Source organism: Ursus americanus, chromosome 17 (assembly GCF_024610735.1).
Source record: "Ursus americanus isolate L20-20 chromosome 17, mUrsAme1.1.p, whole genome shotgun sequence".
Taxonomy (NCBI): Eukaryota; Metazoa; Chordata; class Mammalia; order Carnivora; family Ursidae; genus Ursus; species Ursus americanus.
This window is the reverse complement of record NC_142143.1, coordinates 7,919,172-7,938,462: the sequence shown is the minus strand read 5'-3', so window position 1 is coordinate 7,938,462 and position 19,291 is coordinate 7,919,172. Positions and strand designations below refer to the sequence as shown.

General features: G+C 38.3%; 1 protein-coding gene across 3 annotated transcripts in view; it reads right to left on the bottom strand.

Moving 5' to 3' along the window:
- The window catches only part of SLC25A17 (solute carrier family 25 member 17), a 42,341-nt gene extending 24,582 nt beyond the window's left edge, over positions 1-17,759 (bottom strand). The window contains exons 1-2 of one of the 3 annotated variants that reach the window (XM_087868678.1): positions 17,575-17,757; positions 4,219-4,375 (exon numbers count right to left, since the gene is read on the bottom strand). Coding sequence is in view for 2 of the 3 variants with exons in the window: in XM_045779643.2 (XP_045635599.1) it covers positions 17,575-17,628 (54 nt within the window). In the remaining variant the exon portion in view is untranslated. Of the gene's footprint in view, positions 1-4,218; positions 4,376-17,574 lie in introns of all 3 variants that reach the window. The other 2 variants (XM_045779643.2, XM_087868679.1) reach the window with 2 other exon arrangements.
- Positions 17,760-19,291: the final 1,532 nt, after the last annotated feature.

Sequence of the window (19,291 nt, the reverse complement as noted above, 5' to 3'; positions counted from 1 at the left end):
AGGGTTTCCATTTCCAGCAATATGGTGGGCTAGACAACATGCTGCAAAATACCTAGCCCTGTTACATAAAATACTAAATATATGACAAACACCTTTTAAGTACTTAGCAGAGCTCAAAGTAAGGGAAATCCACTGGAGCCAGAAAGAGCAGGAACCCATATGATTAAGCAGACTCTGGCTTTGGTTGCCTAAGAATTTTTTTTGCCAATCTAAGTGATCAAGTGGCTTTATTATTATTATTTTTTAATTGAAGTGGAATTCACATAACATAAATTAACCATTTAAAAGTATACCGTTGGGTGACATTTGGTATATTCACAATGTTGTGCAACCACCACTTCTATCAAATTCCAACATATTTCCATCACCTCAAAAGAAAAGCAGGCACGTTTCACCTCCCCCTGCACTCAGCCCTGACTACCCACTAATCTGCTTTTTGTCTCTATGCATGTATCTATCCTGATATTTCATATAAAAACAATCATGCAAAGTGTGACCTCTTGCGTGTGGCTTCTTTCACTGATAATGCTTTTCAAGGTTTATCCACTTTGGAGCATATATCTGTACTTCCTTCCTTTTTATGGCTGAGTACTAGTCAACTGTGTGTATATACTACACTTTGTTTATCCATTCAAAATGTTACGGAATGAGGCATTAAATGTACTAAGTACTGCTGAACTGTACACTTTAAAGTTTTGTGGGGTTTTATGTTTGTTTTTGTTTTTTTAGTAAGCTCTACACCAACATGGGGCTCAAACTCGATTGGACTAAGCCAGCCAGGTGCCCCTGAACTATACACTTCAAAGCGGTTAATTTCATATTATGTGAATTACACAATTAAAAACAATAACAGGGGCGCCTGGGTGGCACAGCGGTTAAGCGTCTGCCTTCAGCTCAGGGCGTGATCCCAGCGTTCTGGGATCGAGTCCCACATCAGGCTCCTCCGTTATGAGCCTGCTTCTTCCTCTCCCACTCCCCCTGCTTGTGTTCCCTCTCTCGCTGGCTGTCTCTGTCTCTTTCAAATAAATAAATAAAATCTTCAAAAAAAAAAAATAAAAAATAAAAACAATAACAAACATTTAATCCTCACCACAACCTGATGAGGTAAGTACTGCTATTTTTTCCATTTTACACACAAGGAAAAAGATACTAAGAGGTTTTGTAACTTTACTAAAGTTACTCTTTTCAAGTGGCAGAATTAGTATTTGAACACAGGCAGCTTGGCTCCAGAGACCACACTCTTTTTTTTTTTTTTTTTTTTTAAGATTTTATTTATTTATGTGACAGAGAGACAGCCAGCGAGAGAGGGAACACAACAGGGGAGAGGGAGAGGAAGAAGCAGGCTCCCAGCCGAGGAGCCCGATGTGGGACTCGATCCCGGAACGCCAGGATCACGCCCTGAGCCAAAGGCAGACGCTTAACGACTGCGCTACCCAGGCGCCCCTAGAGACCACACTCTTAACCACTGTTGTAATTAAAACTTTTTTAAAATTTTACTAATGTAGTACTAAAAATTACTGACAAGGAAAAAAAGGTACTAATATGGGATCTATTTTATGTGTCAAATACTTTCTGTGTACTAGTCTGGAAACTCAGCATAGAGCCTGGCATAGCATAAGCCCTAAACTTGTTAATTAATGTATGACTGTACGCACCTACAAATAAACTTAATATCCATGAAAAATGTATTCAAAATGCTAAAGATAAATTTGGAACATAGCTGTTCTGTACATTGGGAACTTGCTATATTTGTCTCTTCACCAAGCAAACACACAGATGACTACTTTCGTTTTCATAAGCAGCTGTTACCTGAAGGAAAATATTTATTATCTATGCCAGTCTTATGCCAAGCCTATATAAGCACATGACTTTTTAGAATTTGAATTGAATTCCTCTTTCATAAATACTCAGTGTTTTTTTTCCTCTAGGTCTGTCTGTTCACTTATATAAAATTAGAAGGCACAAAATACCAAGAAGATAACCACAATGTACAATACTGTTGTGCCAGAGAGACATAAAAATAAATCCATTATTTTGAGTCCCACAGAATTCTAACCATCTGAGTGGGAGTTCTACTGCTGACATTAATTACAATTTAAAAGAATCCATTTCCAGAGAAACAACCTTCTGGTGCCTCACCAAAAACAAACATTTTTAGTCACAACTTTCTACCATACCCCTCTGGCGTTTAACCATTAGGTCTTGGGAAACAAATTAATTGCTATACTGCACTGTCACCTGGAGCCAGAAAAGCTTTTAGAAATCATCTTGTAGAGGACTCCCTTCACCTGAGAACTAAGCAGTATGAGCCAGTGTAGTGAAGAGGTCTGCCCAAAGCCCAAGGCGCAGAGGTAGAGTTAGAACCTAGAGCTCTCGGACTCCAAGTTCTACTGTTCACTGTTCTACCTGTGTTCTCCACCTTTTTTCAGTCTTTTAACTTGACTCTTCTCTTCCACTTATAAAAGTGTACACAATACAAACACACATACACAATCTGGGAAAATCACACACAAAAAACTTAACAGTGAATAGGTAAGGAGAGGAAAGGAATTAAAGGTGGCCCTATTTCCCTTGTAATGACTCTCCATATAACCATTACTTTTTTTTTTTTTTAACAACAAGCATGTGTTAGTTTTAGTTTTGAAGTGGAGAAAAAGCAAATATACTTTTTTAAATTTAATTTTATTTTTTTATTATTTTTTTTAAGCAAATATACTTTTAAAAGACATCAGAATACAAGAGCATATAGCCTAGAGAGTCTCAAAGTATGGCTCCTTGAAAGTCCCCAAACCCTTTGCAGGGGTCTGCAGGATTAAAACTATTTTCATATACTATCACAGTTTTTGCCTTTTTCATTCTCATTTTCTCACAGTAGTGTAATAAAGTTTTCCAGAGGGTACATGATATGTGATACTGTAAGACTGAATGTAGAGGCAGATAAAAGGATCAAGCTATCTTCTCTTAAGTTAAACATGAGAAAGATCTGCAAAAATATAAAACAATGTCACTCTTCTTATTATTTTGGAGAAAATGTTTTTTTTAATGTTACATGTTAACACGTAACAGGTTTAATATTGTAAACAAGAAATAAATGTTAACGATTTCTCAATTTTAACTTCTAATAAATATTGATAGTTACAACCACATAAACAAAAGCTTAGAGTCTGTGATAATTTTTAAGAGTATAAAGAAATCCTGAAACCAAAAAGTTTGAGAATTGCTATTATAAACATGCCATTAAATATGAAAACCATACATTGTTAACAAAATATGATTGGGGCTCCTGGGTGGTTCAGTTGGTTATGCATCTGCCTTTGGCTCAGGTCATGATCCCAGGGTTCTGGGATCAAGCCCTGTGTTGGGCTCCCTGCTCAGCGGGAAGCCTGCTTCTCCCTCTCCCACTCCCCCTGCTTGTGTTCCCTCTCTCGCTGCCTCTCTGTCAAATAAATAAATAAAATCTTAAAAAAAAAAAAAAAAAAAAAGAACCAGGGATACAGTGTGGTCATAACTATAAGTAAACACGGCAGGAGGAGAAATTCTGGGTCAGGAGATAATGATTTTGGCTTTCAATTAGCTGAATTTTAAGTCCCTCAAGGACTTCTACTTGAAGATGTCCAGCAGGTAGCCAGATACTAGTCTGAAGATACAGAGATTCTGAGATAGAAATATAAATTTGGAAGTCACTGAAATAAAGAATATTTCCTCATCTTTGAGGAAACAATAATTGCACCATGACGTACAGATTTTTGTTAGGGGTGGGTGGGATCATTACTTTACCAAAAACATAGGATTACATATTGCTTTGTTTTCATAATCAAATTTTCACTCTCAACAAATTATTACTGAAAACATTTCATTAAATTTTTTGTTTTATTACCTTCCTTTTCCTTTCTTTGGGGTAATTTTGATACTTTTATCTAACTTCTTGAGATGGGTGCGTAACTCCTTAATTTTAAGTCTTTCTTCTTTTCCAAACTTGATTTAAAGGCTACTCATTTCTAAGTATTTTACCTGCATCTGGCAGGTTCTTTTCTTTACAGTGGTTTTTAATATATCACCACTATCTAACTCCATTTTTATTACCCCAAAAAGAAAGCTGTAGCTATTAGCAGCTACTCTCCATTTTTGCCTCCTCCCACACCCTGGCAATCACTAGTCAATTTTCTGTCTCTATTTGCCTATTCTGGGTTATTTCATATAAATGGAATCAAATAATACCTGATCATTTGTGACTGGCTCCTTTCAAGGCTCATCCACGTTGTAGACCCAGAACTCCATTCTGTATTATGGTTGAATAATATTCTGTTGCATGGACACATCGCCTTTTGTTTATCCATTCATTAGTTGATGGATTTGGGTTGTTTCCACTTTTCTGCTTCATGAAAAATGTTGCTATGAACATTTGTGTACAAATTTTTGTATGAAAATATGTTTTCACTTCTCTAGGAGTGGAATTGCTGGGTTACATGGTAACTGTTAAACATTTTGAGGAACTACCAAACTGTTTTCTACTGTTGCTGCAGTTTTATATTCCCACCAGCAAATTATGAAGTTTCCAACTTCTCCATAAACTTGCAACACTTGTTATAATCTGTCCTTTTGACTACGACCACCCTAGTGGGTGTGAAGTGGTAATCTCGTGGTTTTGATTTGGATTTCCCTGGTAATTAATGCTGTTAAGCATCTTTTCATGTATTTATTTCCCACTTGTATATCTCCATTGGAGAAATGGCAATTCAAATCCTTTGTCTATTTTTTAGTCGGGTTATTTACCTATTACTGAGTTGCAGGCAGTCTTTATATATTCTAGATACTAGACCCTTAACAGATACAGGATTTATAAATATGTTGTCCCATTCTGTTGTCTTCACTTTCTTGATGGGGTCTTTGAAGCATGAAAAGTTTTTAATTTGAATGAAATCCAATCTACTTATTTTTCTTTTTTATTACTTGGTGTCATATCTAAGAAACTATAGCCGAATTCAAGGTCATGAAGATTTATGCCTATGCTTTCATCTAAGAGTTTTGTAGTTTTAGCTCTTTTTTTTTTTTTAAAAGATTTTATTTATTTATTCGACAGAGATAGAGACAGCCAGCGAGAGAGGGAACACAAGCAGGGAGAGTGGGAGAGGAAGAAGCAGGCTCATAGCGGAAGAGCCTGATGTGGGGCTCGATCCCATAACGCCGGGATCACGCCCTGAGCCGAAGGCAGACGCTTAACCGCTGTGCCACCCAGGCGCCCCTGTAGTTTTAGCTCTTACATGAGGTCTGTGGTTCATTTTAATTTTGTGTATGGTGTGAAATAGAGGTCCAACTTCATTCTTTTGCATGTGGATATCCAGTTGTTCTTGCAACATTAAAGGGACTATTCTTTCCTCCTTGATATATCTTAACATCCTTCCCAAAATTCAAATGAACAAAAATTGAGGATTTAATTGTTGGACTTCCAATTCTATTCCATTGATCTAACTATCCTTATGCTAAGGATACTCTCTTGATTACTGTAGTTCTGTACTAAGTTTCGAAATTGGGAAATATGAATCCGTCAACTTTGTTCTTTTTCAAGATTGTTTTGGCTGTTCTGGCTATTCATTTTCATATGAATTTTAGGATCAGCTTATCAATTTCTGCAAAAAAGCATACTGGAGTTTTGATAGGGATTGCACTCAGATTCTTTTGAGGACTATTGCCATCGTAATAATTGTCTTCCAATCAATGAACATGAGATGTCTTTCCACTTATTCAAGTTTTTAATTTTTTCAATGATAATCTGTATTTTTTAGCATACCTAAAAGTTTTAATATGCACTATCTGCACTATCACTCAATTCTAAATATTTTCTTATTTCTATTATGATTTCTTCTTTAGCCCATAGATGTTTCAGAAATGTGTTTAATTTCCAAACATATATGTTCTTTAATTACTTTTGTTATTGATTGCTACTTGATTGCACTGTGGTTTAAGAATTCTTTTCGTGGGCCGCCTGGGTGGCTCAGTCGTTAAGTGTCTGCCTTCGGCTCAGGGCGTGATCCTGGAGTTCTGGGATCGAGCCCCACATCAGGCTCCTCCACTGGGAGCTTGCTTCTTCCTCTCCCATTCCCCCTGCTGTGTTCCCTCTCTCGCTGGCTGTCTCTCTCTCTAATAAATAAATAAAATCTTAAAAAAAAAAAAGAATTCTTTTCGTTTCATTCTATTTCAAAAGTTTTTCAAAATTTAAGTTTTGCTTTACAGCCAAGTAAATGGTCAGTTTTGATAACTTTTCCATATTTGGCTTGAAAAGAATGTGTATTCTGTCGTCGTTTGGTAGAATGTTCTGTATATGTCTACTAGGTCAAATTTGTTAAATACATTATTCAATTCTTTATTTTCATAGTTCCCCCCAACCTGTTCTACCAATTACTGAGAGATATATTAAAATCTTCCATTTTGATGACAGATTGGTATATTTCTTCTTAAGTATTTGCTTTAAATATTTTAAGACTGTTACTAGATGAACACAAACTTAAAACTATTTCATTTTCCTTAAATATTGAGCCTTTTTTCTCTATGATGCCATTACTATAAAGTCTACTTTGTCTCATGTTAATAGTTCTCTTTTGGTTAGTATTTATCTGATAAGTCTTTTCTCACATTTTTACTTTTGAACTTTCTGTATCCTTTTCTTTTAGACACGTCTTTTATAAACAGCATTGCTCCCTTTTAAAAACCAATCTAGTACATTCTCTTTTAACCAAAGCATTTAGTTCATTAAGATTTATTTGGATTTAAAGCTGCCATCTTATTTTGTGCTATGTGTCATACATACTCTATGTTGGTTTTTCTGCCCTTTCCTGTTTTCTTTTTCGACTAGAGTTTTTTTTTTCTTTTTTAAAAATTAATTTCTTACCCCTGCCATTTATTCAATTTTGTCCTTATTTCATGATAAAATTTTACAAGCTATCTAGTAATTATAACATACATTCCTAACTTATCAATGCTAAAAACATTCAGTAGGTTTATCCCCCTCCCAAACAACAGAAATTTAATTCCATTCACTCCCACTCACCTTCATGCTACTGTTATCTACTTTAATTCTAACTTCTTTTGCTTCTTCTTTAATGTCCACAAAACAGAGTTAATTTATCATTTGATAGTTAAAGTTTAGATTTAGACGTATGCAGTATTTACCACTTTTTCTACTCTTCATCCTTTCTTCCGTCTCATAACTTTCCATCTAGCAACACTTGCCTTCTATATGAAGAACATCCTTCAGAATTTCTCATGAGGATATTGCTAGTAGCAAACTGTTTTTGATGGTCTGAAAATGTCTCTATTTCATGTATGTTTTAAAGATTTTCACTGGATATAGCATTCTAGGGAGATGTTATTGTCTCTCAGCAAAATGAAGAAAACACTCCACAATTTTCTGACTACAATCATTGCAAATGATAATTAGGTGTCAGCTATCCTTTAGCTCATTAATCCCGTCTTCAGTTGTCTAATATATTGATAAACCTGTTTTGGATTTGAATCCACCACTCGGCTTCAATTATTAATTTACAGCTATGCACTAATTATTTTTAATTATTTTAGCTTTAAATTTTAATTTGACCAAAACGAAAGATGCACAGTTTTAAAAAGTCATGTAATATAAATGGCAAAATACAGTAGTTCCTGCCCACTCCTATTTTACCCAATCTTCCTCCCAGAGGCAATTATTTTAGCTTCTTTTAGCTGTTTCTTTTGAAATTTACTCATCTCCATAATTAAAAAATATCCCATTATCTTCTGATTCATCAATTTTAGACATTTACATTATGGACGGTGAAAATTTAGCTTTGTTATATTCCCCTCTGCCTTCTTGTCCTATCTTTCTAAGAGCTATGATTTTTATTTAAAGTAAGTTTTCAGGGGCACCTGGGTGGCTCAGTCGTTAAATGTCTGCCTTCGGCTCAGGTCATGATCCTAGCGTTCTGGGATGGAGCCCCGCATCAGGCTCCCTGCTCAGCGGGAAGCCTGCTTCTCCCTCTCCCACTCCCCCTGCTTGTGTTCCCTCTCTCGCTGCCTCTCTCTCTGTCAAATAAATAAAATCTTTAAAAAAAAAATAAAGTTTCTAGTGTTCCCAGGACTATCCTGCATCTACTTTCAAATTTCAGTTATTTTACTTTTCATTTCTAGACATTCTACTTGGTTAACTTTCAAATATGCTCGCCAATCTTAGTTTCTTGTTCCTCACACATATTTTCTAGCCATTCTTTTATTTTCTTAAATATTTCTTATACATACTAAATAGCTTTTTAAGATTATGACTGAAAATTCCATTTTCTGATTGTTGCTGCTGTCTGCTACTGTTCTTGTTCACAATGCCTTGTTTCTCTTTGAGTTTAGTTTGGATTGAACTGCTCATTTCCCTTAGAATTTTATTTTTGGGCATTCTTTTAAACTTTCTAAAGATAAGTACCACTGGAAAGTATTTCTACCAGACACTTTGCGGTCCACCAACCTGGAATCATTCCAAGTTAAACTATTTGCTTCACGTTTTCAAATGATACAAGAACTGAGAATTCAGGCTGCAACCTTAGAGAGGGTTTGTGGCTTCAAAATCTCAGTGGTGATTTCTCAGTGCCAAGGTTGTAAGGAGTAAGATCATTTTCCATTCACTTCTACAGCATATTCCTTTGGGATTCCAGGCTTACTGGATGATTGTATAAGGGCAGGTTGATAACATATTCACATTTCAAATCTATTACCTCATAATGTCTAACACCACTCTTTTATGTTCTCTGGATATTTAACAAGTGAAATTCTAACTTAATATCCCACCTCCAAAAAATTTATAAAATTTAGTAAACTAAACAAAAGAATATCAAAACAGACATAAAATAGCTACCATTTTACCCTGGATATGAAAATTAGGAAAATGACAAAATCAAGAAAGAAAAAAGCCAGAAATCCGAATTTAAATCCTTTCTACACAGGTATCTCATTAAAAAACATACATAAATACAGAAGCTGAGTATCATGTCTTTAAGTACAACGATGTTTGGGTTAGCTTACCAACCAGGTCACCAAATTCAACCATTTCCAAAATGTTAATTCACCACTGAAGGGTGAAACACAGTAAAAAAAAAAAAAATGCAATGCCAGTTTCAAAGTCAATTTTCAGAGAGGAGTCTAGAAATGGTGGTTGAGTCACAGCACCACTGAAATCAGTGTACGGTTTCTTCCGATAGAGTAGATGGCATTACCTGACAGAAGGGTTATTTTAAAAAGAAAGAAAGAAAAATAACTAAAATACATTTTCAGTGGTAGATCTGGAGCTAATGAAATTCCAAAGATTGAAAGCTACTTACTGTGGCATTGATATTCAAAAATGTTATTCACCTAATCAGAGTTAATGTAAGTCTTTCCCTTGATAAAGCCATCAAGCTAACTCTCACACTTATATAGAGAGAGATACAACAGTTTATAAATAAACCCAGTAGGTACAGAATATCCTTTAAGTAAACTTAGGAGAACCACCACCAGACCAGACTGGTATGACAGGACAGGGCTACCTAAGCATGTTTCAGGCCTGAAGGGAAGCAAACATGGGAGAAAGGTTAAAGCTATAGGAAAGAGGTGAAAATTAATGGAACAATGTCCCAAAAGATATTTGGGGATGGGATGAGGGGGGAGGATCAAGATCAAAGATAGCAGAGACTGGATGCATCTGTTTTTCCTGAGGCCAGAAGAATATAGGAAATACGGGTACAACTGCAACTGACTCTCTAATCAGAAAAAAATGGAAAAGTGAGAAAGCTCATCCCAGTAGCCCCTATTTTATCTAGAGAATAAAAGGTGAGATCATTTGCTACAAGTGAATGGGTAGAGTTGGCCATATGAGGTGAGAAAAAATTTCAGTTCTATTGAATTTCTGAAACTAGGTACAAATACTATATTTGCAAGAATATATTTGAAAAAGAAATAAATTATGGCCTTATTACACTTTTCTAGGCACTGCACTAGGTGCTCCACAAGTGTTTCCAGGAGACCCCAGTAAGTGAAGTGTTACTGTCCCCATTTTATAGCTCAGAAAACTCAGGTTCAGAAGAAAACATAAATGACCCAAGATGACAGGGATAATTAAGTTTTACTCTAAAACTTTTTTGTAGTTATTATACCATATTTACTTTAAAAATAAAGTTATAGGCTATTCTATGTATGGCAATAAAATTTTCTTTATTTTCTGACTCAAGCATAAAGCAGCAAAGTAAAGTTAGAAAAATAATTCTAATAAAGACTGCATAAGTACCTTTAAGATTAGGAGAACTGAAATGAAGTGACCCCATTAGCTATTAAGTCTATTAAGGAGGTCAGGAGGGATGAACAGAGAGAGCACACAGGATTTTTAGGGCAGTGAAAGTACTCCACATGATACTATCATGCTGGTTTCATGTCATTATACATTGTTAAACCCAATGTACAACATCAAGAGTGAATAAGCACTAATATACACTATGGACTTTGGGTGATTATGATAAGTCAATGCTGGTTCATCAATTTTAACAAATGTACCACTCTGGTGGGGGATGTGCATGTGTGGGGGCTAAGGGTATAAGGCAAATCTCTATACCTTCCTCTCAATTTTGCTGTGAATCTAAAACTGCTCTGAAAAATTAAGTCTTAAAAAAAAGTTTACTAAGAACTCAAGATATATTTTGGATGGGAGGTAGTAAGGCAATGAAGTCTTAAAGATTAAAAGCTACATAATAATTCAATCATAATTTAGCAGAAGCCCAAACGAAATAAAACAGTAGGCTAGGAAGCAAAGATAATACAACAAAGACACTCTAATCGCCACTTTTTGAGATGTTTAAACCAAAGTAACATAATGATGCCCTCAGACGGACACCGACCTAAGTTAATGCTATGGACATAAGAACTAGGAAGATCGGTAGGAGAAGAAAGGGATAAAGAAAGGGGGGGTAATCAGAAGGGGGAATGAAGCATGAGAGACTATGGACTCTGAGAAACAAACTGAGGGCTTCAGAGGGGAGGGGGGTGGGGGAATGGGATAGGCTGGTGATGGGTAGTAAGGAGGGCATGTATTGCATGGTGCACTGGGTGTTATACGCAACTAATGAATCATCGAACTTTACATAAAAAAAATAAAATTAAATTTAAAAAAAAGGTTAATGCTATGGGAATCTAAGCAACTAGATTTAAACTCTGGGTCTGGATGAATCAGCTGTGGAAAGGAAAACCCTTTCAAAGAGAACTGAACATATAAATTGTTAGAACTGTAGTTTAAAATACTCCCAATAAACAATCAGTGTCCAAGTGCCTCTAGTTTGTTTATACACCTGTATATTTAATATTTAAATATTAATGTCACTTGTTTTCTGATAATCTAAGGATATTAAGAGTCTGGTTCTGAAATACACGAAGGAATGGGACAAGAAGTGTGGAAGAGAAGACACCTAGGCACAGCAGAAAAAAGAGAGGGTAGCAGAGAGGGCAGACTTGGATTCTGGCCCTGTGCCTACGACCAACTTACTGGTAACCCTGGAAGTCATTTAACGTCCCTGTTTCCATTTTCCTGTCTCTGTGTGAGAATAAAGATACCTGTCCAAAAGCCTCAGAAACAACCCTGAGGTGGGTATTATTATTTTCCCCTTTTTACAGATGAAGAAACTGAGGCAAAGAGAGGTTGAGAAACATGCCCAAAGTCACAAAGATAGTAAATGGCAGAGTTGGAGCTCAAGCAGTCAGGTTTCAGGGCCCACACTTTTAACCACTTGTCATAATGCCTACCTGTCAGAGTTGTTAATAGATGTGAGAGGGGGTTAAGAACTAAGGAATTCTAGGGGTGCCTGGCTGGCTCAGTTGGTAGAGCATATGACTCTTGATCTCGGGGTTGTGAGTTCGAGCCCCATGTCTGGTGTAGAGATTACTTAAAAAAAAAAACAAAATCTTGGGGAAAAAAAAAAAGGGAATTCTAAGTACTAAATATTATTATTAAATATAACATCAAATTCACTAAATCAAGTTAGGATGCACAGAAAATTAGAAAACATAGCTGTGCACAATATGATTAGCTTCCATTTATTGAGCCCCTTTTATGTGTCAGATAGTATAAAAGCTGTTTTACTTATGTTATTTGATAATATTCACAAAACCCTATGAAGTTATAAACATTTAACAAATTAGAATCTGAGTTAACTAACCTAAATCTGGAAAGAGAGGTTTTTTGTTTCTAATCTATCAATTAATGAGTGACATTAGGGAAGTCACTTAACTAAGCAATTCCACAGATTCTTCATAACCGGATGTGGGAGGCCACATTAACATTTACATTGCACTAAGTGTTTACCACAGTGACAAGTTAGAAATGATCTATATGTCCATAAATAAGTTATGGAATACTCATATGATAGAATATTTTGTATTAAAGAAACAATATTTGGGGGCGCCTGGGTGGCACAGCAGTTAAGCATCTGCCTTCGGCTCAGGGCGTGATCCTGGCGTTGTGGGATCGAGCCCCACATCAGGCTCCTCTGCTATGAGCCTGATTCTTCCTCTCCCACTCCCCCTGCTTGTGTTCCCTCTCTCACTGGCTGTCTCTGTCAAATAAATAAATAACATCTTTAAAAAAAAATAAAAAAATAAAAAAACAATATTTGTTGAAATCTTTTTAATGACATGATATAGTGGATTTCTGATGTTTTGGGCCACACGTCCTCACTTCCTTTTCCTAAGCTCAGCCTGATCTTCTTTACCTCTTCCCACCGTGTACAATTTTGGTAGGACAGTAAATAGAGGTGCCCACCCTCCACTACACTAGCTGAAGAGTCCTGGAAGGTTCCTTTTGAGGGACCTTTTTCCCACCAGTTACAGTCAAGGACTGGGCATATAACCTTGAGTACAGCTATTGGGACTCTCCCATTGACTTTAATCTTGAGCAGAATGCTGTAGAGGGGGGCGCCTGGGTGGCACAGCGGTTGAGCGTCTGCCTTCGGCTCAGGGTGTGATCCCGGCGTTCTGAGATCGAGCCCCACGTCAGGCTCCTCTGCTGGGAGCCTGCTTCTTCCTCTCCCACTCCCCCTGCTTGTGTTCCCTCTCTCGCTGGCTGCCTCTCTCTCTCTAATAAATAAATAAAATCTTAAAAAAAAAAAAAAAAGAATGCTGTAGAGGGACAAAATCCACTGATTCCAGTAGTGGTGCCCAACACTCTCCAGTAGAGTGTGTTGGTTCTTTCCTGCTTCAAGTCTTCATCCTCCCCACTGATCCTGCAAACTCCCAAAGATTCTGCCAATAAACTTCCTTTTTTAAATTACCCAAAGTCTGTTTCTCCAGCTTGCAACCAGAGAACCTAATTGATTCACATGGGGAAATGCTTTATATTCTGAAACAAACACACCAAAAACCCCAGGATATGAAACTCTATAATACCAGTTATATAAATAAAAAATTTATTTGTAAATGCTTATTTGTATATAAACACAGAGAAAACACAATGAGGAAGGCACAACCAATTTTGACAAACACTGTTTCTGATAAAATTTAACCCAAACTTCTTTGCATAGTATAAGATTCCCCAACTACATAGATCTTCTACGCAGATCATCTCTCATCTTTTATACCAGCTATGTCAGAACTAACTTGAAGTTCCCCACATGCTGATTTACATATGAGGACCTCTGGCCATGCTTTTGTTGTGTCTAAAAGTCTCTTATTACCCTCTTGTTTCATTTTGCCTAGCAAATTCTTACTCTAAACATAAATTACGCAATTTAAAAAAATTAAAATTAACTATAGGGAGAAAAGAAGTCCCCTGATTAATATTAGCATTACAATTACAAAGTCTGTTTCAGTGTCAAAACCCCACTTAGGCAATTCTAACCAATTTCACTTTTCAAACTGTAGATTAATAAAATTTCTTTTAACTACAAATGAACATTTCTACAAATAATATCTACCTTTAAAAGCTAAAGAGAACCCAAAATATAAAATTATAAACCTAATTATATTCAAAATTTTGAGAAATGTTTATGAATGAGGCCATTAATTGTATCATGTAATAGTCATCCATTAGAGCTATAGCATTCTCCTGAAATAGTACAATTCTAATTTTCAAATACTTGAGATTATCTGCAGTTACCCCAAGGTGTACCACAAAACACTCAAAATCACTATTTGTTTATTTTAATTTTTAAATGTGTGGGTGTATGTGCATTAACACCACACTTGATGTGAAAATGTAGAACTTGGAAGCAAATAAGCAAACACGAACCATGTCAACTTAAAAAGACTGTAAATCAACATCTTAAGCAATGATCCAACAATCCTTTGGGGAGAAGCAACTACTCTAGGCAGCCTTGCTTGGAGTTTATACGAAGTCACGCAGCTATTGAGAGGCAGAGCCAGGATTCTGACCCAGGCTGCCTGGCTCAAATCAGGCACCAGGCACTCAAGTACTCTTACAACTATGCTAAGCCGACTCTCCTTGATCATCTCAAAGCTTTGGTTCAACACTATGCTAAGGACATTTAATTAAACACGAGCCATGACAATACTATACCAGTAAAAGCAATGCCATTTTTCTTATCAACTACAGTGACATTTTTGCGGTGAAATTTTTTTCCTTTGGTAGCAACCAGAAGAAATGAGGGCCTATGTTACATGGTTTAACTTTAACATAAAGGCTTGCAAAAAAAGTCTGAGAACATTCTTCAGTGTAATAGTTAAAAACAAAACAAAACAAAACAAAACAGAAACACAATGCAACTTCTCAGATACGTGCTAGGAACATTACTGCCCTGAGGGGAAGCAGGAGAAAAAAAAATTCTTAAAAAGCATATCTATTAGATAATCTAAAACAGCTTATGCAAGAAAGAAAACCTAATAGCAAATTCAGGGTGCATAATTTCAAACATTAACAAGAGAAAAATAGGCAACAAGGAGAGAAAAAAATATAGAAATGTCTTTGTAGGTTACACAGAGATATCACCTCTACCCGCAGTCACTCTCTATAGTAAGGCTCAGAAAACTATGGCCCAAGAGCCAAATCCAATCCACTGTCTGGTTTTGTAAACAGGATTTTATTGGAACTCAGCTTCACTTATTCATTTACTTATTGTCAATGGCTACTTTCACGCTAACATGGAGGTGCTGAGTAGCTGCACCAGAGACTGTATACAAAATCTGAAATATTTACCATCTACCTTCTCACAGAAAAAGTCTGCCAATGCTTTTCTTTTATAGCACTTAACACTATCTAAAATTATTTATTTTTTTGTTTATTCAATTATTGTCTGATTCCCCCACTGGAATGCACTCTTCATGAATAAAAAGACTTTGTTCTCCAATATATTTCTAGCACCTAGAACACTACATGGCACATAGAAAGCACTCTGTTCAGGTGCTGAATGAATGGCATTTATTGATAGAAAGAAAGGAAAACAAACACTTCCCATCTTCCCATTCTTCCTTAGATGCACTTCAACTATTCACTCCACCATATACCAAAATGTGTCTTGCCAATTAACCACTGGATTTATCATATTGATAAACAAGTTAGTAAATCTAATAGTTAATTCTCACTCTTTATCTTATTTGACCCAGTTGATCTTTACCCTTTCGCATGTGACTTTCAGAACACCACATTCTCTTAGTTTTCCTCCTACCCAGCAGGCCCTTCCTTAGTCTCCTTTGCAGGTGCTATCTCACTTCTGAAATCTCTTTGTTGGCATGCTCACTCAGTTTTCCAGACTTTTCTCCCAGTCCACAATCTAGTCTCATGACTACTCTCAGGCATTTCAAACTGAACTAGTCCAAAACCAATCTTTCTCCCAGACCTGCTCAGTTATAGTCTTCATTATCTCAGTAAATGTAAATGCTTCCAGTTGCTCAAGCCAAAAACTCTTGGGAAGTCAACCAACCCTCAATCTATTATACCCCATATCCAATCCACCATCAAACCTGGCGACTCTGTCTTATAAATATATTCCAGGTTAGGGGCGCCTGGGTGGCACAGTGGTTTAGCGTCTGCCTTCAGCTCAGGGCGTGATCCCAGTGTTATGGGATCGAGCCCCACATCAGGCTCCTCCGCTATGAGCCTGCTTCTTCCTCTCCCACTCCCCCTGCTTGTGTTCCCTCTCTCGCTGGCTGTCTCTATCTCTGTCAAATAAATAAATAAAATCTTTAAAAAATAAATAAATAAATATATATATATATTCCAGGTTAATGATCACTTCTAACCACCTCCACTGCTACTATCATGGTCCAAGCCACCATCATCTCTTGTCTGACATGACAGAACAGCCCCCTGACAACTTCCCTGCTTCCACCTTTACTCCCTTACAGTTTACTCTCATCAACCAGAGTGATCATGTTTAAAATGTAAATCATCAAGTTGCTGGATGTTCAAAACCTCCAAAAACTAGCTAGTTCTCTTTCCTACTCAGAGTTAAAGTCTCATATAGTTTAGTCCCCTGAAGCCTTTCTGCCTCTTTATTCCCTCCACTCCAGACACATAGGCTTCCATGACCATCTTAGAACCTGTCAAGCAAGCTTCTATTTCAGCGCCTTTGTAATGGCTGAAAGGCTGTTCTGGTTTAATTAAATGAATCAAGACTGCTGAATCAGGCACTTCCATGAAGTACTAGGTCAACAAACTCTAAAAACAACTCTGTGAAGTAGGCTTCGACACCCCTACTTTACAGATTCGGAAAGTGAAGGTTTACAGGTCACCTATCTAACAAATGATGGAGTTGGGGGTTCATCCCTGATTAGTGTGCACAGAAGAGCTCTCAGTGAAGTTTTGCTGGCTAAAAGGAGACCACTCTGATATTCCTCTGAAGTCACAGTCATTCCAACTGCTTAAGGTGCATCTTGACATCTGGAGAAGGACATGAGAAAGGGCAGTCAGAGAGTTAAGAGGACAACCAGAGGAGGAAGTTAACCAAGCCAAGAGTGGAAAGTGTCAAGGAAAAGGGAGTGGTGTCAATGGAACTGAGACATCCAAAAACCCAAGAGCCACGCACATACCTCACAGTAAACCACACCTGTGGTGGACAGCAACTCTCATCTTGATTTAAGACAAAACAAAACAAAACAAGGCATATCTTCTGCCTATATTGTTCAGAGATACCCTAAGTGCTGCCACTCGTCTGCAGCAAGAGTATGAAAACAGGCTACAGGTAAGGGCGTGACTAAGCAACACAGCTTCACACCTACGTTTTCCTGCGGCCCAGTGAAATAAAGTTTGTGTGTGCGGGGCCTTTAAGGGAGATGATTGGTCTTTAAATTTCGGAAGGCAAAGAAAACAGCAATTATTTTCTTCCAGGCTCCCTGTATGTGGGATCATCGCTGTCTATATCCCAGATATTTTCTAAGAGACCAAAACAGCCAGGGGCGAAGGGTGTGCTGGCCCTCACCCCAAATTGTTCCAGCATCTTCTCGCCTATGTTTCATTCCTCCCTGTCTCACAGTCACGACTGTAAATACCAACTCACCCTCCTCCTCTCATCCCCATCCCCCAGCCATATCCCGGACTGGCCCCACAGAAGCCCCACACCCCGCAGGGGCCCGGGCGTGAAGACCCCGCCTCACCACGGCTCCGGCCACAGCATGGACCAGGCTTTCGTAGGACAGCACGGAGGCCATTGCTACGGCTCCCCCACAGACCTAGCAACACTTCTCCCTCAGGAGCCGCAGCTAGCGAAGAGAGGAAAGAAGCGCCAGAGCCCGGGGCGTGAGCGTCACAGGCCCCACCTTCTCACGCCCGCCTCTTCCAGAACAACCACTTCCGGGTCGTAGGACGCCCGGTCTCCCCGGCAGAGGCCGCAGGGGCGGGAAGACGGGAAAGGCGGGCCTTGGCTCTGACTGGGCCCTGGGGCATGCGTGGGCGGGCCAGAGACGCGCTGGACCAATCACACGGAACAGCCTGACGGTCAGAAAGCCCGTAGCCGCCCCTTGGGTCTGACCTGAGTACCCTCGAGTTAGGGGACGTGGGGGTTTGTGCTTCAGCATTGGGGCTTGGAAAGGCTTAGGTGGCCGCCTTCCCTCCATAAGACAGGCTGGTAACCGGCAAGAGGGGGACTCAAATCTTCCCGTTTCTTTGCGATTTAACTCGTATTTTCTCTTGCTAGTATTTTTAAAGTCACATTTTATCCGAAAGGAAATGTTGATTGGTCAAGTTTCTCCACCCTTGAAAACCCCCGGGTGTGGTAGAAAGACAAAATGGAGCTTGAGATCAAAGTGGTCAGATGCAGGTGGGATTATACTTGTTAGCCACTAGAAAGTCATTTAACCCCTTTGCCCCCCCCCCTTTAAGATTTACTTATTTGAGAGAGAGCACGAGCAGGAGGTGCAGAGGGAAAGGGAGAATCTCAAGCAGACTGCTGAGCGCAGAGCCCTATGGAGGGCTCCATCTCACCACCCTACACCAAGAGTTGGTCGCCAAACCTACTGCGCCAACCAGGCGCCCAGGTTTTCTCCTTTGTTAAGTGACAGTGTTAATACAACTCCACTGCTGTAAAGATTACAAAAGCTAATTTATGTAGACATCGTTTATGTTAAAAAAAAAAACAACTTCACATGTTCTAAAGCTAAGAACCAAACTACAAAGAACCACTTTCAACCTCTTACAGCATACTGTGAGACTCGAGGTCTCAGGACTCCCAACTTCACTCTACTGGAGTGCCGTTGCCATGTCTCCTCCAGTTTCAGTACCGTTAGTTTCCCCTTATAATACCCCCGTGATAATTCCTGAGTGTTTACTACATGCCGGGCTCCGTGCTTTATTATGCTTACCATCATATTTACTGCTCAGGAGAGGGCCCTAACAATGTTTACCTGGTCATCTTTTCGCAAAATTTGCATAAAATATTTTAATCACCACTGGTTAAGATCTTTCCGCTTAAATTCCCCTTCATTTAGGGTGGTGCTACAGTGACCACAAGTTAAGTGAAAGGTGAATCAGGGACACCAGTAGATTTAGTGGTATCTATTTATATGTATGGTTTTTACTGCTAGACCTCCTGTTGAAGAAATGGCTTCCAGAAATACTCTCCACCACTCCCTAGGATCATGACAGAGAAGCCAGGTCCAAACAGCAAATGAAAATATTTGCTGGTGCTAAAACAGAGGTCAATTATAAAATTTAAGCAGAAGACTTTTTTTTTTTTTCTTTTAAAGCAAGAGAAAGATCTCAGAGGGAGAGGGAGAAGCAGACATCCCTGAGCAGAGCCTGATCCAGGGCTCGATCCCAGGACCCTGAGATTATGACCTGAGCCAAAGGCAGACGCTTAACTGATGAGCCACCCAG